Consider the following 23051-nt stretch of genomic DNA (forward strand, 5'->3'; position numbering starts at 1 on the left):
CAAAGAATTCCACCCAAATCACACCTACAACCAGTCATTGAACAACTGGATCCAAAACAAGTATCCTACATTTCAGTATACAAATACAGCAGCGTATATTTGTATTGCTGAGCAATCCTTTCACTAAGCTCTGAGCCAGCCGCAGTACTACCTATAGCCATAAAACCTTCATGGTCTAAGGGCCTGATTTAGATCTCGGTGGACAATATTATCCTATGGGAGAGGTAGACCTTACAGTAGTAAAAAACAAATGTAAGAGCTTTTCACTACTGGCACATGCAAAACTCAAAGGTACATGTCCACCTTTATTTAATACATCGCACCCTTCACTTGAACAGGCTGTGTCCTGCCTCCATGCAAAGGGCTGCATACCACCTGTGGTTAGTCTTGACCCAGGGCAGGAAAGGCAGGAAGCCTGTGCACTCTAAAGATAATTTCTAGAATCTTCTCCCACCTTCCAGAGGAAGGGCACCAAGTACAAAGATTTTGACCTCAGACATCACCTCTTCAGTACACTTCTGCACCTGTAGATAGTCTGCCAGGAAGAATTACTGTGCTACTGAAAGGACTGCCACTTGGCTGTACTGCTATGCTGACCAGCTGCATGGTACTCTTTTGCCAGGGTGAGAAGGACTGGACCTGCACCTGTTAAACTCAGGACCCCAGAGTGACTCCAATGGCTAGTTGGCTAGCCTCCTGACTTGAGCCTCAGGGACAGCATGCTTTAGAAACTGGCTCTACTGATTGGAGTTTTGTCGCTTGGATCTTCTGTGGAGAAGTGTGGCTCACTGGTTAGAGGAGGCAGACCTGGAAGCAGAGGTCAGCACGGGACTAGGGTTCAATTCCCGGCTCGGCGGGGTCTTGAGTCCTAAAATGTCCATGGACTCGACAATTCTCGCTCCGGTGCCTACTCGATTCACGGGTTCACACTCTGCGACTCAGGGCAATAGCTTGATTAATCTCCACAACGGCCCCTCGCGGCGGGATTCCTGACTTTCACCTTGCGGATACCCTGCCGGGGTTATCTCACAGGGGAATACCAGGACGGGTTCCCTAAGCAAGCGCTTAGAAACCGCTCGGTGATTTGCGCTATATAAATTCCTGTACATTTACATTTTATTTATTAAAAATTACTCTCTTTTTCTAATCCAGTGTGGGATCCTTTTCTGGTGCGTTTTGCTGTGTTACTGTTTGAAGTGTTGCACAAACCCTTTTACACGTTGCCTCTAAGCTAACCCTGACTGCTCTTTGCCATGCTACCAGAGGGTTGAGCACAGGTTAATTTAGGGTTGGCTTGTGCCTCACCGTGACAAGGATTGTGATTGCAGCTTGACCCGAACTTACACCCCAGTACACCAATAACCCAGTTTCTTACAAATTCCAGAATGTTGCTGTTCAGTTAAGAATACGGTATCCTTCCATGTTATAAAAGGAGCTAGAGGGATAACATTTGAATAAAGTACACCATTCATTGTGTGCCTCGTTGGTTTGACGGATCCCAATGTGCAGATTACTGACTGTAGACAACTTTCCCACGTGTAGTCAGACAGAAATGTGGGATCCATCTAATGCATCTCTCTTCCTTTTTAATGTCTAAAACTTATAGAAACTGGTAAGTGCATGGGTAAGGTTGGGTCACATATTCTAAACTTTTCAATGTTTGGTTAGCAATTGTCCAGAATTTCGCACAAAAATGCACTTTAATATGGGGTTTCCATGTGGTATGCATAAGGGTCAATTTCTTAAAAAATATTCACATCCACTTTTACCAAACTTACGTAGAAATTATGCATATATCAGAAATATTGTAGATCTAAGGTTACCAAATGCGGAACATGCTTGAGCATGTTATATGGTGTCAGGGTAGATCTCATAAAATGAATTGGTAAATGATAGGCAGAATTGATGGCTATCAAGAGGTAAACTGTTCTTGATGCTAGCTGAAGGGAAACACTAGAGCCCAAGAAACTAGAGGTCCTGAAAGTAACTGATTGATTAGGCAAGCACTGCTATAAACAGAATGTAGCATAGCAACACAACAAGGTAGAGAAGGTAGCGAAGGAGGCACAATCTTTGGCCTGGTTGGTCAGCATGTTAAACGGTAGCTGGACTAAAGCTAGAAGAACTCAGAAAATCGCTGTAGAGTACTCAAAGAAAGATATAAGTTTGGGGCTCAAGCAAAATTATACACAATTCTACACCCAACCATCAAGATCAGACATTACCGTTGTAGGGGGCCTGTTAAGTGAGTAAGACTTTTCCACAAGTCAGTCAAAGATGAGGAAGGTGGACCATTTATAATACAGGAGGTTAAATGAGTAATAATGTATGAAAATGACGGTAAACCCCGAGGGAAACATTCCTTGCCCACTGAATTTTGCAAACTCACTCTGACTCTAGTTTGCTTGCTGTTTACCATAAGCCACTAGACTTTTGGTTGGTGCCCTCACCCAAAAGAGAAGCTTTGGTAGTAGTGCTCTCCAAACTTGGGAAGGACTTGTCAGATTGCCAGTTCTGTCGTCCACTGTTCATGTTAAATGTGGTCAATACAATACTGGGTAAAATACTGGTGGGACAACTGGCTATGTTTATATACTTACATGGATACATATGGATCAGTCAGATTTCATACCGAGGTGCAAGACAACAATTAAGATTAGGAGGTCAATCCTTCAGCTGGAGGAAATACAACAAACAAATGTCCTATATGGAATATAAAGTATAGTTGCAGATAAAGCATTTGACATGGTGGCCTGGCAGCGTATGCTTGAAAATTTACTCCATAAAGGTTTAGGTCAGAAATGCATGTATCTTGTTGTACTTCTATACCCACGGTCAACTAAGCACATCAGGATCAATGGCATGATGTCAGCCAAATGGGACATGCAAAAGGGCATGAGGAAATGGAACACAGTGTTGCTCCAGATCTATATGCTTGCACTGGAAACACTGGTGCAATTGTTGTGGTGACAATGCATTGTTGGAGGAATTTCTATTGGCAGGATGCTTGCAACAGTAACCTATAACATTATTTGTGGTAGTCTTTACACATGTGTGTGTGTACATATATTAGCCATAACCAAAACAGATTTTATGACTTCAAAGTGCTGTTGCCATCAGCTGATTGGATTGGAGAATTCACTAGCATACTGGCTCTCTTTTCTGATCTTGTCTTAACTATGTTGTGCTGTGACCAGTGGAGGCTGAGCCATAGTAAACACTAACACTAATCACTTGCTTGAGTCACAAAAGTTGCTATCAAAGATATTATTGAAGGAAACGCAAGGGCGTGCAACAGCCCCCAAATGAGTGCATTCATGGTTTGGTAGTTGGGACTGGGGGCCCTGAGACAGGTCTGCTATGTCTGGTGCGGTTGTTTTTCTCGTTGTGTGCAAAGAATAAAAGACAGAACAGTGAAATGTAATGTAAAACAGGAGATGGAGTCAGAGATATACATCTGGTGGCTGCTTCAAATTTGTTAAACCAGATAATGTGGCGTCAATATCGGCTTCCCTGCTTGCTCAAATTGTGTGACCCTAAGCAAACATTTATTTCAGAGACCCTCCTTTTTCCTTATTATCACATGTGAGAACACTTTTTAATACTTACGTTCAGGATGTGCGTTGTACATGCACCTCTTATGTTTGATTTAACAGACTTTAATGTGCCTCTATCTATAATAAGAATCTAGCCCAGAGGTCTTCAAACTTGTTTAGGCCAAGCCCCCCTCCCCCTCCCCCAGCAATATCCTTTAGGATTGGGGCCCCCCCATCACTAAAATATCTGAAAGTTGGGATTTAGTATGTTTGACAACCAGTTTAACCCTGTGGCAACAGCAAAACATTAGCAGGTTTTGTAAAGTGAAGATTTGTGAGCTGTAAATCTCGCCCAAAACCACTGAACTCAGGCAACTCATGATGGGAAACTTTCTTTTTGGAAAAAAACGCCAAAAGGTCAGTGCATGAATAGATGCCATGGGCCCTGGTGGAGGCTACAAAAATGTCCGCCTTGACTAGAGCTGGGACAGGAGTACTTAGCAACTATCAGGGTTTAATGGTCCGAATCTACATTAAGGCTGTGCAGGCAGCTTTTTGACAGCCCTGTTACTAATGAACAGGAAGGGGTGCAAAACTGCTACAAATGGCCTGAAAATGGCTTGTTATTATGGAAAATACCATGACAAATGTAAATTTGCCACGGGCTCTGAAAATGCCTGAATCATAGCAGATTTGCAGAGTCCAAACTGCTGTTAGCTAAAACACCATGATTCCAGAGATAAGACTCTCAACTGAAACCTCTTGACAACAAAGTGCAGGAACACTAGGGGCCAGATGTAGGTAGCCCTTTACCGATCGTAATCGGCCGAAAATACCGATTTTCGGCCGTTTCCGATCGGTAAAGGGCTATGGAGATGTAGGTGCACATATTCGGTAATTTTACCGAATCGGTATTATTACCGAATCGGTAAATTTACCGAATCGGTAATATTTACCGATTCGGTAAAATTACCGAAAATGCTAGATTGATATGTGGGTAGCCAATTTTCCATTGGCACATGGCTTTCAGAATCGGTATTTTACCATGGAATACAAATCCATGGTAAAATACTGATTCCTGTGTACATGCACATCTGTACATGTACACATGTGCCATGTGACAGACAGACGTGCCCTTAGGGCATGTCTGTGTGCCACATTGCACACATGCCCGTTTTGGGGGTGCTAGAGGGTGTCAAAGTGACACCCCCTGCACCCTTGACAAAATCGGTATACCGAATCGGTATTTGCAATGAATCCTATGGGCTTCAAGGCCCATAGGAATCCATAGCAAATACTGATTCGGTATTTACCGAATCGGTAAATACCGAGTTTTAAGGTATCGGTAAAAATTCCAGATGTTGGTACCTACATCCCATTTACCGATTTTGAAATACCGAATCGGTAAAATTCGGTAATATTCAGTATTTCAAAATCGGTAAATGTGATTTACCTACATCTGGCCCTAGGTCTTTGCACTGTGCAGTTATGCCCTGTGTAAGACAACATAGCACTCTATTTTTTCAGCTTATTTTTAATTAAGGGTTCCTTTTGTCTGGTTATCAGGATGTTATTCTGCCTTTTAGAAAGATTCTCAGTAAAGAAAGCATCACCCTGACCTTGTGAAGGTCGACAGAGGTGACCTCAGAAGTTTACCTTTTTATGCAACCCATAATTTGAAGAATCGAAGTGACTCAGTGGCTGCAATCTGAAAGGACCAGCGCAGGGTTACGTTTCTGGACATTTCTTTGAGTCACTAATATTCCTTTCCCTTCTGGTGGTGTTTAAAACCACCCAAGTTTTGTGAACCGTTCCCTGTTTCAAATGTGTGAACAGTCAGGGGAACTGGCGCATGTTCTACGTGTGTTTGTTTATGTGTAAAAGAATGTCTGCTTGTCTGACACTGTGAACGCCTGTTGAGTAAGAATGTTTGTACGAGTGTTCTGCTGTGAGCAAAACTCAATTTATGTTTGGCAGTGGTAAATAAACAGAAGTAGAGCGAGGATGGGGGAATACTGAAATGATCCTGCAAAAAAAAGTTTCAACATCCTACAAGTAGCTTCAAATGTCTAGACAGCAGTGTGATGAACCGATGCAAAAGGCACCAGCAAGGAGGCCAATAAAGGCTGGAAATGGCAGCAAATTGCACTTCCATACAAACTTAAACTTAAAAACACATACTGCTTTGCAGGGGGAGCGGTGCTTTTTCCCTGCCCTTCGCCAGCAAGAAAGGCGAAGGACAGGGAAAAAGCACCATTCCCCCTGCGAAGCAGTATGTGTTTTTAAGTTTAATTTTGTATAGAAGTGCAATTCGCTGCCATTTCCTGCCTTTATGCTGCTGTGTCTCGGATTAGAGGAAAGGCAGAGTTGACACTTCCACTTAATTAATATTTACTCTGACTGCTGCCTCTAATCAAAATACAGTCCTGTTTTTATGCCCTCAATTTTCGAAAATACACTGCAGTAAATGTGTTTCAGACATCGGAATGAGTGATGTAAAGGGAAATCTTTTGATGAAGCTCGCTCCCCCCTAGAGGTGTTTCTGCCCCCCCCCCCCTTGGGGGGTACGCCCCACAGTTTGAAGACCTCTGATCTAGACCATGTGTAGGGTTAACATGACTACTAACATGCCTCTGAGATCACTAAGCATTGTAGTTGGGGCGGGGGTGAGCCATTAATGTTCCTAAGTTCATGTTTAAAAACAATCACTTTTAATAAGTGAAATGATCTGATGTACTAAGGTGAAACACTTCTGCATGTTAAAGAAATACAATCATTTTGAAGAGACTGTATCATATCAGTCAAAATACGCTTTATTAGATTTTTGTTAAAATCATAAAAGGCAGTACATGCAGCACAAATAAAAATCACATTGCAATTTACATACAGAATTCAATTCATAGTCGTCCTGGCCTAATTTTCAGTTAAAAAACATTAATTATAATTTAGATTAAAATTGATCTGATGTACTAAGGTGAAACACTTCTGCATGTTAAAGAAATACAATCATTTTGAAGAGACTGTATCATATGTTTACATTATGTTTGTTGCAAGATAAACATGTCCAATGTTTTCATGGTTTGGCTGATGCATGGATTTTTAGTGCCAAGCCAGGCCCTTGGCTCGGCCTGGCTCGGTTCACTGTATTCATTTGGCGCTGCACCCACCTCAATGTGTGACTCAGGCTTGGTACAGGGGACTGTCAGTTACTTGATAAAATGATTTGTAAAATGCGAGGAATGAAAATTTGGAGTCCTGTCTACATGCACCAGTTTGAAAATTCTTCCGATAAGGCTCCCTGTAGCAGCAATGAGGAAAAGTGTGTGCGTGAAAATACTTAGAAGTGATGCCGGGGCAGGGACTCGAGGTTGTTGTTGCACACATGACCGCAGTTATGAGTTTCCAAGGACAACTACCAAATCTGATGGTATGGGCGGGGAGAAGCTTCGGGGGGGCGGGTGTGGGGGGGGGGGGACAGTGTGTTTATGACACCTTCCAAATGCGCATTCTTGGCTTAGTAGTTGAGCCTGATTCAGGTCTGCGGTGTCTATATCTGTTTTTCATGTTCTCATTTCACTAAGAGCTTTTAGCTTAACTTGTTACTTTTTGGGATCAGAAAAATAAATAGATAAAGTTACTAGTTTTCCATCAAAGTAGTAAATCTCCATCCGTAGCAGCACTCCTTGATTGAGAGCAACTTTACCACTTTTTTAGAATCCACAAACATTGGTGGTAATATAAGCTTGGAAATCTGTGCTAGTCTCAGATTTCCATGCATACTACTGGCAATCAAACACCCAAATGTTGATGGGATGAAAGCTTGCAAATAGTCTAACCAGTGGCAATCGTTCAGGGTGGCATTTCAACCCATCATTTTTTACCCACTGTGCCACTCTAGACATAGGCCCACATAATGCAAACTCTTCCTGACACTGTTCCTTATAGAAACAGTCCATCCTGAACCTTGATCATCTCACTGCTACATCCAGCAGCCCACTGCTTTTTTAGTTAGGAAATTGGAGATTCATACCCATTGAAACTCATTGACTAAGCTAGGCTTCTGTGCAGGGATTCTGAAGGACTAGGTGAGGCTAAATGGGACTGTGCCAGAGCATTCCCAACATATGTGCCATCCAGTGCTTAATTTCTGGTCCCCAGCACCGGCACTTTATTGTCAACACCAGGACGTGTGACAGTCTGCTACAAGGTGGCGCTGTCTTGATCATTTAGATTAATATTCATTAAAAATGGCTATTACCTGCCGCTCAACTTGTTCTTATCGCTTTCGTAGCCTGAAATAGTTCAAATTGTCACACTTGTAGGAGTGTGAGTGTTAGTAGTTGTGTTGGGACTGTCATTGACAGCGCTACCAGAAGCAATGTGCGGTGCAAGCTGCAGAGACCTTACTGACGAGAGCTGGCAGTTATTTATTTACAAAATGAAGCACTGGTGCCATCTACTGCTGTGATTTTAGAAAGCCTCGGTTTGAAACATGTGGAAGGGGTGCTGGCAAGGGTCTATCTGTTCTTTCAGACATGTCTGAAGATGGAAGGCTCATTGGAGTGATGGGATAGATGAGGAGAGGGATGTAATTTTTTTTTAACCCCTCCACTGCAGCGGCTATTCCGCCGCAGTGCTAAGGGGGCGGGGTGACCGCATGCTGGTGACGGAACCGCTCCGTCACCAGCCGCGGTTGGGCTGTGCTTGTGACAGAGCGGTTCCGTCATGGCCCTGCCAGCTCAATAGAACGCTCAGCGCAGGCGCGGAATTCGCACCGCGCAGGAGCGGCAAGCGGGCCATGACGGAACCGCTCCGTCATCAGCACAGCACACCCGCAGCTGATGACGGAGCGGTTCCGTCATCAGCATGCAACGGGTTAATAAGTAGGTGTAGCAGCCAAGTTCCACAGGGACTGGATTGGATGGGATTCCCAAAGGAATCTGAGAATCATACTGCTGAAGTGCCACTGTGCCATTTAGGAGAGGGTGCAACACAACCACATGTTGAAAATCTGCTCAGCTGTCTTCCAGAGGAAAGCTTTACATTGAAGACAAGCATATCTATATTTTGGAGAGCTGTACTTCAAAACAAATGTATAGCACACTATTTGTCAGCAGCAACATATGCAGAACATAAGATCATGCGTGAATTCAATCTAATAAATTCATCTACAATTTGTCTTTGCTCATTTAAACGATGATTCCGTGATAGATGCTCGGTTTGGGTTATTATGTATTTGTTTCCTGCCTAAAAATGAATGTTCAGATTTGGTATAACACTTCATTTACAAATTTCCGGCCCGTTTTCTTACTGCTATTTAGGTTATAAACTGGGATGTCTAGGAACTCAAGCAAATTTGATCTAGCTGTATTTGGAGAGCTTGCAACGCCCTGACAACGTTTAAAAGACCTTCCACTTAAACAGGAAAGAATCAATTAGCGACTAAAATAAAAATGTAGCAGTCCCTAATAAATTATGGTAAATTCCTATCTCTGTTAGAAATGTATCCCTGAAGTGAGCAGGACTCCTTTTGTCACTTGTCCGATATTTACGTTAGGTATACAATCGCGCCCTCTGACGGTCAATTTTTTGTATTCTGAACATTTTGTAACTCGCTCATCTTGTTCGAAATTCCACAAGAGACAAAAAACTTGGACAGCAATGTAATTATGTGCAAGCAAAAAGAAGGAAAATAGAGTGCGTCTGGCGCGTCATACCCCTCTTCACAAATACAAGACTCTCATTTGACGTCACATTCTCTTCACAAGCCTTACCCGCTCTTCTTCCTGGTGCCAGTGGCAGATCTGCAGCACCTGCTCCAGCTCGCGGCGTTGTTGCTTCAGGTGCTTGTCCAGTTGGCGCCGTCTGTCCTGCAGCAGCTCGAGGAGGCTGTCAATCTTCACGCAGCTGCTGCGGGCTCCCTGGGATATTTCGGGGGTTAGGACCGGCCAGCCAGATTTAAACTCTTCGATAAACTCAGTCAGTTCTCGGCTTTTGTTCAGCAGGGCTAAGGATCTTTCGAGCAGACCTGCAAAAAAACAATGGGACATTTCCACTTTTTAATCAAAAATGAATTCTGAAGCTCACGACAAAAGTAACGGGTTACAGCTCGAGCATCTCTGTGATAGCTTTGAGTTGTTTTATCATACTGACAATTCAATGAAAAAAGTGCGAATGCACACACAGAAATCTCTCACAGAATTGATGATACACCATTGTCCTGCTGGTTAGACTTGCCATGACATTTCCACCAAACAACCGACCGCTCCAGAAACGACATCAGCATTGACCTCCCTGATACTCAAGCGACATTTGCAACGGCCTGTACAAATGTTAGCCCGTTAGTGCAAATGTGGGTACAAAAGAGCAAAGCAGAGCACAAGTACATGTTGTTAGACGTGGGGTGCCTAGGTATACACCCCACCACGGCAGAACCCACCACTCTAGGCAGGCTAAGCTAGATGCACACAGGGAGCAGGGTCAAGACTGATTTCCATGTGGCTGGTACAAACAGGAATGGCTTGGCGAGCAAAAAACAATAGATTTAACCCAGATCTGTGACTAGGGGTGAATGTTTGATTTGTTCAGGATTCTGTCCATCATCTGTTCTTTTTGCATTTACCACCCTAATTGGGAAGAGTGTGCTCAGATATGAGTCCTGTGCTCGCTATGTAACCAGGCCCGGACTGGCCATAGCGGGCACCGGGCAATCCCCCGGTGCGCCACAAGGGTGGGGGCCGGTTTTGAGCCCCTGGGGGTCGATTTTGTTACAGGGCCGTTTTTGCAGCATAGCCTGAATATGGTTACATACAGGGCCGGACTGGGAACCAAAACCGGCCCTAGCAAAGCGCTCGGCGGCACCTCCAACCCCACCTCCCCCCCCCCCCCCCCCCCCCCCGAGTGGGGAGGAGGGGCCGGCCGAGCACTTTGCCAGGGCCGGTTCTGGTTCCCAGTCCGGCCCTGTATGTAACCATATTCAGGCTAGCCTGGTTGATGAGGGGTGATAGCCCGAAACCGGTCCCAGGATGCATGCTTCCGGTCCAGCGAGAATTTGGTCCAGGGAGGACCTGGACTGGCAGCAATTCGGGCTGAAACAGAAAATCCAGAAATTTGATAAACAGTTGCAGGTTCCCAGAAAGTACTTTAGGAATTACCAAAAAGTCTGAGGTTTTACCAAAAAGTAGACTCGAACCTATGTAATTTAATTTCAGATTTTTTTTGTGAATTGGGGCATAAGAATCAAGCCTGAATTACCAGGCTTCCAAATTCTTTCAAACATAAAACCTATACTGTGTTTCATGTATTGAACATATGAGACATTTTTTGATCTTGCCCAATTGCTTTAAGTTTATTTTACCTGTTTTCAGAGATTATATCCAGTATTTGTTGTATTTAACCCGTTTGTTGCTTCGAACGTTCTGCGCCAGTGCTGAACGTTCAAAGAAACGGGTGCGGCCGCGTCGGCCAACGGACATGTGCAGTAGTGGCAAGGTAGTGCTTGCGATGACCGTTGGCCGACGGCAGCACTAAAGGGGTTAATTAATGGAAATATATTTGTTGTTCTTTTATTAGTACACATTTATTTACTACTCCTCACAGCACTATTAACAGGTCCTAAGTTAACTAAAAGGAATGATTTCTCTGTAACACCTTCGTTCGCAACTGCTAAAAAAACAGAAACTAGAGGTCAGATGTACTAAGCATTTCTACAGTCGCAAACACCCTGATTTGGCGTTTGGGACCGTAAAAATTAGTTTTTTCAGGTGTACTTATTGCACAGGACTACTGCCAAATCTCAAACATGCAAACAAAAATTATTTTTATAAGCAGCTCCATTTCCTTTAAGGAAAATGGTTTGTATAGAAAAATGTGTTTTATTTAACCCCTTCCGCGCTGATGACGAGCTGGGCTCGTCATGGCGTAGCCTCCTCGCACGCTGATGACGAGCCCAGCTCGTCACGTAACATGCGGTTTTAAAAATCTCAGCGTGCGAGCGGAATTCCGCTAGCGCGCATGAGGTTAAAAGCAATCAAGGAGCTGGTGGTCTGCTGACTCCAGCAAGCCACCATCCCTGTGATGGCCTCCAATCATGGTGAGTCGCAGTTTGCAACCAACCTTATTAATATTAATGAGGCTGGTCAGATTCTCACCCATTATGATTCTGAATTTTACCAATTGACCTAGTAGTACATAGGTTGGTTCATAAAATTCTTTACTGGCCCCAAAATGTTTTTGTTCCTAGGTCCCTTACTTGATGTTTTAAGATGAAAGTCAAAGAGAGCTGTTAATTTTTTTTTAAGGACAATAGATTATTAAAAATGACCTAGATCAGTGTTCTGGACCCCACTCAGTCAATATTGCAAGCCTATCTATTAGGCTCGTCTTTGTGGACACAGTTAATACCTAGGTACCATGATCTAAACGTCACACAGATAGAGCACATTGCGGTTCTGAGACCAGTACTCTACTGGATCCGATTATGGACTACACAGTAACTTGTACATCACAGGGAAGACCTAAGAAAATTGCTTAAATTAGATAGAACTTTAACTTTCCCTTGATTCCGATATGTTGAGACGTGGCTTATCAAGCTCAGCCTAGCATCTTTTTGGAGTCACCCACAATCATTAACACCAACTTCTATGAAACACCTGAAGCAAGTATATTGGGACCATGTTTTGACCTCTGTTCATTCCAATCCAAGCTTAGATACGTTGACTTTGCAATTTCTAGCCGTAAATATAATCGAGCCCCAGCTTTGAATAGTTCCTAGATAATGTTCAACCGTGTCTAGCTAAAATAGTGTACCTGAAGTTCCGTAATGGAACTCTCCCAGTCAAAGCCTTCACTGTAAAGTGGAAACCACACTATAAAACCGACGAAGAGACCATCTGCACTTTATGCACCCAAGGTAGCATTGAAAATATTGCACATATTTTGCTCTTTTGCACGGTCTATGACAAGATCAGGAAGAAATGGATCCGCCCGCTATGCAACATAATGGGGTTCAGGAGACACCAAGAAAACCTAAGAGTCCTGAAACATGACACTTCCCCTTTTATAATATTTAGTTTGAGTAGATATCTACACGCAGTTGGATTTGTGTGTGATAAGATGAGCATTCCCTGGGCCCGAGTGTGGTTCTGTAGCTGGGCTGACAAGATACCCAGCACATATGAATGGCATGTTATTGATTATTCCCATAGGGCTGAATTTGATTTCCGTTGTCAGTGTGCTATTGCCATGAAGCTAGCTTGGCGTTTAGTTTGAGACTATAGCTTTCGAAGTCAAAAGCCTCCTTTTCAGGTTTTTTGAGAAATACTGAAACTGGTCAATTTTGTTGAAAGCACAGGAAAGGCATCTGCATTATATACTGTCTGCAGTGAGTAAAAAGAGTGATGTAAAAATGCTCAAGCATTGTTGATATTGAATGACTTGCACTGGGCGCCTGTTGATGGATTCAGTTTATCAATGAACACATTAAATATTTACATTCCTTGGATAAGCACATTATGGTTCAACAAAGGCGCATATTAGTTCCCTCTTGCCGAGGTTATTAATGCAAATTCTAAAAAAAATCCTGGTAGTTTTTTTTCAACAAATCATTGTGCATATATACGTTTACCAGGTGCAATAGTTTCTTTAAAGTGATATAAAGGAAGAATGTATTTTTAGAAGTGCCTATTGCTTGAACAAATGGCCCAGCCTTACAGAAGAGAGGCAGCTGAAACTCGAACAGCTGTTGGGGACGGTGAGACTAGACTATGCTTTGAAGGTTTTCAGAGCTGCTTTCGACTTGACATCCTACCGTGGGAGCAACCAGTATGCCGCCTCGACGTATAGAAACATTCTACCACTGTCAAAACATAAATGTCCAGCTTAAACAAGGAAGGAAGACAACTAAGTGCCTTTCACTTGTACTGTGAATGCACAACCACAGGGCAGACATCAATATAAGTCCATATTAGCAAAAAAACTGCACGCACATTCCGAAACCCAAGGAAGGAATTAGAACTTGCATTTTAATAAAAATGAACTTTTTAACATTTATTAAAGATAATGGGATAGTACAAATAATCAGATCTGCAAGCAACACGTTTAACAGCTTTGGATCTTGAAAGGAAAACGTATTCTAAAAGGCACGGAGACGCCCCTTCTCCTATACTCCTGCCATTTGCCTTGTATTGCATAGTAGCCTTTTTATAGTGCTTTCATACCCCTGACGAGACCCCCAAGGCGCTACGGCCAGAACAGGTGAGTAAAAACGATTTCCTTCATGTGGATGTTTTTGCAACCCCTACAGGCACCAAAGTAAGAATAGGGCCAGTGTGTTTTGTTTTGTAACCGCTATTTATACAGAGCGTTCCTACCCCTCGCCAGGCGCCAAGCTTTTGAACATGAATAGACGACTCAAAAACTACAGAATACAAGAAACCGGTTTTAGCAGTTTGGCTTAGTTTATACTTGAAAAACAGTCAACTCTAACATATTGACTTGTCAAACAGTGGTGCTGGAACAATTTCAGAGCGGGGGCGTTGCAATAAATGTTCGTTCCCCCATGTCACATGGACTGTGAAAAACCCAAGCAACAAAACAAAAACAAGTGCAGCAAATGAACCACTCACAGTCAGCAGGAAAGTGGTAAGGAAGAGGTGGTGCATTTTGAAGCGCACTGAGGCAAATATATTACTAAAGCATGGTGTGGTAGTGCAGTGCCAGTTTCAAAACAGCACACTGTTCCTTGAAATGGCCACTAAATGTGCACAGACATTCAGTTTTACTGATAAAAAAAATTATATATATATATATATATATATACTATTTGCAGAAGGAAATAAAATAATGCACTACAACTTAGGACCACGCTCGTGATTTCGCGGTGAAGCGAGGCTGGTCTGCGAGGTATTGTGGATATAAATATATATACCTCTCACAAACAACGTGTGAAAATCAATGAATAATTGTCATTTGTACATCACTGAGTAAAATGCTCTACTCCTGTTAAAATGCTTGCCTCACACTTTAGAATTACAAAACAACTGCTTCATGTGTGCTTTCTTAATGACTGGCAGATTGTGAAATATTTGCCCAGTCCATTCACAGGTATTTACATTTTGTTGTCTTAGAAACAATAACACCCTACAGCCTTTACTTTCCCACTGAGCAAGATTGTTGCATTGATCACTTTACAAATGAATGAAAAGAAAACACCGGTCTCCATGTTAAAGGAATAAGCAGAAATTTATCTCAAGACACAGCCTGACATTTCACCTCTGTCTCTGAACACAAAAAACATGACAAGATAAAGACAATATGTACCCAGGCATCTTTATTGCTCATTTACCTTCTGAATTCTAGCATGCTTGTTTCTGGGGGTGCTGCGACACTCCGCGAACCACAACTTCCAGTGCCTATGTTGTCAATATAATTTTAACAGCACATGGAACCCTCATATATGCTCTCGCTGGGTAAATACATATAGATCTACATGTAGCAAGACTATTCAGCACTGACGCCAGTGTAGAACACCCTGCAGTCCTTCCTCTTTTCCAGCTGCTCTTTGGAAGCTAGAAGATTTTATAACCTTGGAGCAGCGTTTACCCCACTTTTCATATCATACTGAAGTAAGAACAAGAGGACATATCATTCGCCTCCCAACCTTTAATCACATTTTGACCTTCCCCCAAAAATTAAGGAATATCAGCGTTTGCAAAGTATTTTATAATCTGCAGTTGCTGCATTGCAACTCTTTGCAAATCATATAAAATAGTCATCGCTTATGTCATGATTGCTATTCTCAGTAAAAGGTAGCACTGATTTGCAACACCTCAGATTGTCAAAAGGCTTTGAATAATTAGCACATGTTGGGCAGACCATTGCCTGATGGTTGAGGGATAGCTCCAAGGGGGGGGGGGGGGGGGGGGGGGAAGGGGTTGTAAAACGTTGCAGCACCTGCCATTGTTGCATTCAGTTGAAGTTCAGCAAAAGCCGGATGCCTATAGCAATGCACGTCAACTTTCCTCAATAAACAAGTATATAAACAAAATCTGAAGAAATAAAAACAATCTACTTTTTGGACTTAAATATTTAATGGGTACAAAAGTAATTGATGTAATAATTCTGGGAGCACCTCCAACTCTTTCAATAAAAACATACATCCAGACACTCATTTAACGTTGAAGACCAGTGGTAGTGGACTCCACCTCTGAACCCTTGCATCGGGCTATCTACATTTTTGTATAAGCATGTTGTGAACATTGCGCAGCTGATAAAAAAAAACAAAATTTTCAAAATGAAAGTCAATAATTTGTCTTGAAGTACAAAGAGCCTGTTCTATATGCAGGTCTCTGGAGTATAACATCTGGCAAAAAAATATCAGATGTCCCTTCTGCACATGTTTGCATTTCACTGCCCCATTTTTAGGGTAATCACTGTCTGCACCATCTGGATTACCATGACCGACTTCAGAAACAAATGGAGTTTTTGGTACCTTGATTGTCAAGTGCACTTCTTCACGTGCCACAAAACTACGAGGACTGTTCTTAAAATTGTAAGTTAGGCCTTTATAAAATCTCAGCAAACATTTTGCTCCACATTAAATAAAGAAAAAGAATTGTCAAAGAAAAAGAGCCTAGGAGAAAGACATGGAGAGACATCCCGTAACTGAAATTGCCACTGTCTTTTCCAATGCATCTGTGAAAGCACATGTTAAATTCTGAGGCCAAAAATTGCTGTACTCAGTGATTTAACAGGTAATCACCTTCCAAGTTGATAAAACATATTTATAAGAAGTAATTCATTGATAAAACGGTTTGAGCAACATAGCTATACCGATAAGTTTTGTGGTTGTGGCACTGAAACAGATGTATGAAATTGTCTCTCTTTTTTTTTTTTTTGAGTTTTATATAGCGCGAACTAGACCCGAGACATTGGGTATCAGCGCGCTTTACAAGAGTGCACGTTTCTTTTCAGATGAACACATTCATTTTTTGTTAGGCTCGGGAGATTAAGTGATTTGCCAAAAATCACAGGACGTTGAGCGTTGTTGCCGAGACTCGAACCCAGTTCCCCAGGTCGGAGGTCGACCGCTCTAGCCCTAAGGATACATTCTTTCCTTAGTCAAAAGATTAGAAAAGGGTGAAGAACTAAAAAAAAAAGTGGAAATAGAGTCCAAATTATGGTACTAACCACAATCTTTTACAAATCAAATAACTATGATACTTTTCCCCACAGAAACACAGAAAAAGCTGAGGATGTATGAAGTTTTTATTAGCAGATCAAAGTGCATTGTAGTTCCTGATTTTTGGCTTTAGTGTTGTTTATTGAGCTTACTGCTTTTATAGCACTGTGAAAGTAAGAGGTTGTCATGCAAAAGCTCAGGTAACATAGAACTTTGCGACCTTCAAAGACCTTGGAAGAAATACAGAGTAGTCCTTAGGAAAAACAACTTTTTACATTCCTAGATGATACATCGTCTATAAGACCTAGAAGCAGACCGTGAGAAACTTTTACATCAACATATTCAGATGGATGTGTCTGAATGCAAATTTTGAAAATCCAGTAAATGAGGATTGAAAATGGAAGGAGTGAATGGATAATCTTCGTTGGAGATAGAGGACATGGGAAATTGGGAAACTAAAGATTCCTGTCTCTGTCCAGGTATAGACCTTGTAAGCAGTAAATGTGGAGGGCCCAGCATGGGGCTAAAAATGATGAGCATTCAATCCAAGCTGCAAATGAATTTGTGAAAGTACTCAGCATTTTTATATAGCTATTTAAGCATCAATGACTCAATCCAATGTTATAATCTGATATTATATATTGAACAGAAAATGTATTGTATAGTTGATATGTAATAAAACATAATCTTAAATTTCATTCATCGATCCTAACTAGTCGAATATCCTAAGTTTTATTGTGTGTTACAAAACAATTGATGAAATTATATAAAAATGTGCTATTCTGCAGAGGGTGGTTAGGGATATTGTAGCAAATGGCTTGCACTCATTTAATCCCCCTGAATGTATTGCTTTCTGACTACCGGGTTTCTGACTTTTACTGTGTGTGCATCTCACTATCAAAGTCTCATTCACAATAAATTCTTAGGAAATAGACTGAGAGAGCTAACCACCAGTGTCTGCCTTTTAAGATAAGGCTGCTGGTGGGGTCAAAGGCTCAGAGTTGGTTACACACGAACATGTAAGCACATGTGTGTAGGTTGTGTGGGTGAGACTACCATCTTACACAGCCCAGTAGCTGGTCACAGGTAGCTTGCTGCAAAAGAGGCCCGCCAATGAACGGAACTGACCTGGGGAACGTCGTATGAAGTGGGCTTTCATAGTGTGGGTCTGTAGTACTACTGAAAGGCTGTAGTCCTTAACTGAATTACACATTATAGGCAAAATCAGCACCAAAAGTAGGATTTCAACCCTACTTAGTCCTACAGGTTCCAGTGAGGTATCAATCTTAAACAATGAAACAAGAGTTTGCAAAGCGCGACTGCTCACCCATGGGGGTCTCATGGTGCTGGGGGAGTGGTTGAGGGGACGGTTGCTGATCCGTTTGCGGATCGAGGTTCTGTCAAAGAGCCAAGTCCTAAGATCTTAGGCACAACATACACAGTTAGGGCCGGATTATGACTTTGGCAGTGAGGTCGCTAGATCCGTCCACCGTCGCACCGCCAAATAAATAGTCAGACCGCCCACCAGATCAGACGTTCCCTCCTGTCTGGTGGGCTTTTTTTTCTACATTCCCAAGGCAGTGCAGTGAAAATGAGCACCGCAATGGGAACGCAAAAAACAGTTCCTGCATGGCATGGATTGTAAAGTCTTCTATGACACTGCCGGCGCAGAGGAAACTTGCAATATGCTTGACGGGACTGCGGTGGTCCCACCAAGCATATTGTGGACTCCTGACTGTCACAACATCACTAGAAAAGGGCGGTTCCATGGCGGCTGCAGAAGGGCTGTTGCGGTCCGACCACCCGAATCACCACTGCCGTGCCCCTATGAGTCTGGCGGTCCGTGGACTACCAGACTCGTAATCGGGCCCATTGTGAGTTCAATGTCACATTTGTGACACCTGCACTCTAAAAATTGCCATATTTCCCTGGCTCAGCCATATTGAGATTACAGGCCTTCTCTCCCTCCCCATACTGGCAAAATTAATTACACTGCTGGCCAGCAGGACGATCAAAGATCCATTTCATGACAAAGGAAAGGGTACCGAGGAAGTCTGCTTCTGCTAATATATAGGCATGGGAGTCATTTTAATTATGCAGGACTAATTGGAGTAATTTTAGTAATTTTTATAAGGAATTACTAATAACGCCAGCTCACCGAATTAAGAGTAATTTAGGGGAATAGATACTACCATGGAAGCTCATTCATTTAGCAAGTGTGAGCATCTGCTTTTGCTGCTGTTTATGTGCTGTTGCATTTAGTGGCATTTTCTTACCCCAAAATGCATCTTTGTGTTTATTTTGGATGCAAGGATGGCATTTCGTACTAAGGATAGAGCACTAAATGCAGAATAACTTTTCTTGCGTGATTCTCTGCAATATCTCAGATTTTTTAGATAATTCCAAATAAACTATACAGAATTAGTCGAGCTACTCCAAACCCCATAAATTAACTCCTCACACTGCTGCTGGGCTGGGAAAACCCAAGATCAGAGAAACAAAGAGGTAAGTCCAGAACTCTGTAAACAAACACAGGGGGCTCCCCTTCAAAGTTTGGGTGGGAAGGGATCACGCCACTGTATCAGATGAGGGCAGAGTTGAAGCTCCCAGAGGAGGTCGTTCCATGGAACACTTGAAGTCACCATATGTAAAAGTACCAGAATGCTGTACAGGACGGTTGGGACAGGGGTAGAGTGATGATGTGGCACCCTAAGAGTGGCATGCCTTCTAAAACGTTTGACCCCCACCCACTTAAAAACCCCTGTAAAAGGGAGAAACATTTGAGAAGACACTGGATGTGGGATCGACAACAGCAAAAGAATCCTCAGCTGAAAGTAGAAGCCACCTGATGCCGCTGCATAGACGGATTGAAGGACTTTAACTTACACTGGCCCTCAGGATTAGGACGAGTTTCTCCAGGCCTGTACACTGGCCCCTTCATGATTTCATGAGGAAGAGTTGAGGGGGGAAGGAATCTATTGGGGGGCCGTGGATTGTCCCCCTGGGATGTCCATGGACTGGCCCTCAACTCTATTGCGGCACATGTACCCTTCAAGTTGTCAAAAGACTGAGGGTCCTGGGAAGTGTGGCAGAGAGGATGTTCAGCTTTCTATCTTTGGAAGACACACGCAGAAGAGAGCACCAGGAGTCCAGAGTTCTGGCAAGGTAGCAACAAAACAAGGCTTCCAAAAGAAAAATCACTTTAGAGGCAAGGAGGCCTGAAGAAAATGCTACTGGGGCTAGGGCTACAAATTCCAGTAACTAGTCTAAGGAGAGCCAAGTCCCCAAGGGTTGACACAACCTCTTTTTATTTGATTATCGAGTGGAGAGGGTGTGCGGGGGGCCTCCTATTCAAGAGGAATTCTGGCCCTCAGGACTCCATCCAAGGGGGCATGTCGAAATGCAAGATAATCTGGGTACTTTAGTCCCTGGGTGTTAGGTATGTTAAAAAACTCATGCCTGTGTCTGGGGAAAACGGAGTAGGTCAGCACACTGCCTTCTGCACACGGCTAGCGTGGGCAGGAAAAGATAAGCTTGCTTCTGAATCTGGGTGGAAGGCAAAGACCAGCAGTTTGCTCCCACCTCAGGTGAGAGCAGAGAAGAACATTGCCGGCTCCCCTGCATGATGCAGAAGGTTTTGGAGAGCCAGAAGGGGATGCAAGGACATTGGGGCTCTGGCCACAGCCCCTAATGGAAAAAAATGCATGAAGGCACTTTGGGTGAGATGAATCAGAAGGAAATGTGACGTGGGGTTGCTACTTTAGTACTAAATCCTCTGAGCAAAGGAACACTCCAGAAGGTCCTGCAAAAGAAAAGAAGTGCAGATTTGGCTTTCTGTGGTGCCTCATGAGGGTCAGGGGCACCACAAATGATCTTTGCATTTGTCTGGGGGGCTGCAAAAAATACAGCAGACCTATCCCTCCCAGGAATGTTTCTTTACAGTAACTCTAAGTCTCCAAGCGGATTGCATGGATGACCCTGGGATAGGTCTTTCTCTTTTTAAAAACTCTTGGAGCTGGAGCACTTGCTAATAACCTGTGGAGTGTGAGGACGTTGTTGGTTTATTCTAAAGCAGCAGCAGCATAGCAAATATATAAATAGGTCTCTGGGACACAAGTTATTCCATTTAATGATTTATTGAAAATCCTAATGATTGACAATGCAAAGTTTTCCATTTACAATGAACATTAATTAAGGTTGTTACTATCTTCTTTGATTTAAATTGTATTACATTGGGGACTTATAACGTGTGACTGCTTTTACTAATGTGTTGACACCTTGACAAAGCCAATAGACCTGGGGAAGATCCATATTTGTTCTCTGGGCCAACTGTAGCCAGCTTGGGACCAGTCAGTTGGGAGTAGGAGCTGGTCCTATAGTCAGCTTTGGGGTTGAGGAGGACGGACTGCTCAGTTCCCTAAAAGCACCCCTGACTTGGACACCAGAAACTTTCAAGGGCAGAAGGGTGCACCCATGTTGGATTTTACTCAGAATAATGCACTGTGAGATAGTTTGCAATAAGGCAAACATGATATGCTGGGAAGGTTTATCCTTAGGAACTGCATTCTCACTGGTTAGGGAGTGGTCCAGGAGTCACCCCAGCCCTTAGATAGTGAATCCTACAAAAGTGGCACCTTACCCCCAGGTCACCGAACAAATCTGGATCTGCAAAAGAACGGAAAAGGACTGGGTTTGCTGTCTGTGACCTGTGGGAATACTTGAAGGGCTGGAGCTGCCCCCACTTGTACCCAAGACTGAGAAGTAGACTTCAAGTCAGTTGGCTGCCGTCCTGTGTGACTGCAAGCAAAATACAACCTGCAAGAGGTCTTGTTCCTGGAGTGACCAGCTGACCATTAACAACTGAACCTGTGCTCAAATCTGTTGGTGGCCTCTGCTGTAGTGAGTCGTGGCCCCCTATTTCTGGCCCTGGGAGCCCTAGAGGCAAACAGGAGTGTCTGCTACAGAAAGTCAGAAAAGTTTGGATTTTAGGACTTTGAAGACCTGCAGTGCTTCAGTGTGACTTTGTAGAAAAGGAGTCCAATTTAGCGAGAACTTTGTCTGATACAGATTCAGGCTTGCCTGCTGGAGGACTTTGAGCTGCAAAAAAACCCCAGGAGACTTAGGGGCTGATTATGACGGAAGACAGACCACCACCGACATATTGTCAGTGGCGGTCCACCTGCCGACAGCCCCTTGGGCTGACTGCCAGACAATACTGGCGAACGGACCCACAGCATCTGGGGGGGAAGGCCGCCCCTCTGCCAGGATCAGTCATCCCGATGGGGCAGCAGTCAGATTCATAGTCCCGAATGGTGGTGGTGCTGAGGCAGGCACTGCTATCTGGATTACGATATCCCTTTCCTGCAGGTTTTTCATGGCGGGAAGAAGCCATGAAAAGGCTGTTGCAAATGGATTTTGGGGACTCAAAACAGGGCCCCATCAATCGTGGGGTATTGTAAAGTGGTCCTGGGGCACATCTAGTGCAGCTATGCACCTCCATGCATGGTGAGCCATGCACCACATGGTGCATGGAATATGGTCCATGGACATACAGGAAGTGCTCCATTTCACGACGGCTTGTGCTGCGGCTTATTCCTGGTCTGGGCTGCAGCACAAGCTGAAGTGAAAAAGAGCACTTTGTGACTGCCAGCCCAGCGGCTGCATGGTAATGCGGTGGTCTGACCGCCATCTGCTAGTCAGGGAGTCCCCTGGCCGCCAAAAGTATTTACCCAACGAAAGGATTACAGCGGCTATGAAATTTGTCTTTATTCCATTCTTAGCATTTATCGCCAATCGCTTCAGCGGGAACTCATCCCACAGCAATCTGACTTTGACAGATACAGCCTTGAACATTGCTCCGCTCGAGGACTTTGACTTCCATTTCAGAGACTAAGTGAGAAGGTAAAAACTTTGACCTGGCCAACCCGCTCTGTGTATCTGACCTCCACTCCATCACAGCCTGAAATATCACCTAAGACCCAGTCAACCATGAACAGTGACTTCCAGTTGGAACTTTACGTATTCCTGGCTCCTTTTGTCATAAAACTTTAAATATTCATATTTCCGGTTCCCCTTGTTCGATTTGAGTTGTGTTAGTATAATTTTTCTTAAAATGTTTTCTTTCTTTTTTTCAGAAATTGGCAGTGGATTTTTCATCATGGATTGTTTCATCTTTTTATTTGTTCTGGTAGTGCTAAATACTTTACACACTCTTCGTTAAGTTAAGCCTGTTTGCTCTGTGCCACAATCACCAGGGGTTGAGCACAGGCTTATTTATTGAACTTGTGTGTTGGGCCAGCCAACACTTTGGGCTTATAACTTGAGACAGTCTCCTC

At 43.3% G+C, this 23051-nt stretch overlaps 1 protein-coding gene across 1 annotated transcript in view; it reads right to left on the minus strand.

Moving 5' to 3' along the window:
* Nucleotides 1-23051, minus strand: part of CCDC141 (coiled-coil domain containing 141) — a 658578-nt gene that overhangs the window by 398666 nt on the left and 236861 nt on the right. The window contains exon 5 of the mRNA XM_086956207.1: nt 9311-9564. Coding sequence (XP_086812333.1) covers nt 9311-9564 — 254 coding nt within the window. The remainder of the gene's footprint in view (nt 1-9310; nt 9565-23051) is intronic.

Source organism: Lissotriton vulgaris, chromosome 2_1 (assembly GCF_964263255.1).
Source record: "Lissotriton vulgaris chromosome 2_1, aLisVul1.2, whole genome shotgun sequence".
Taxonomy (NCBI): Eukaryota; Metazoa; Chordata; class Amphibia; order Caudata; family Salamandridae; genus Lissotriton; species Lissotriton vulgaris.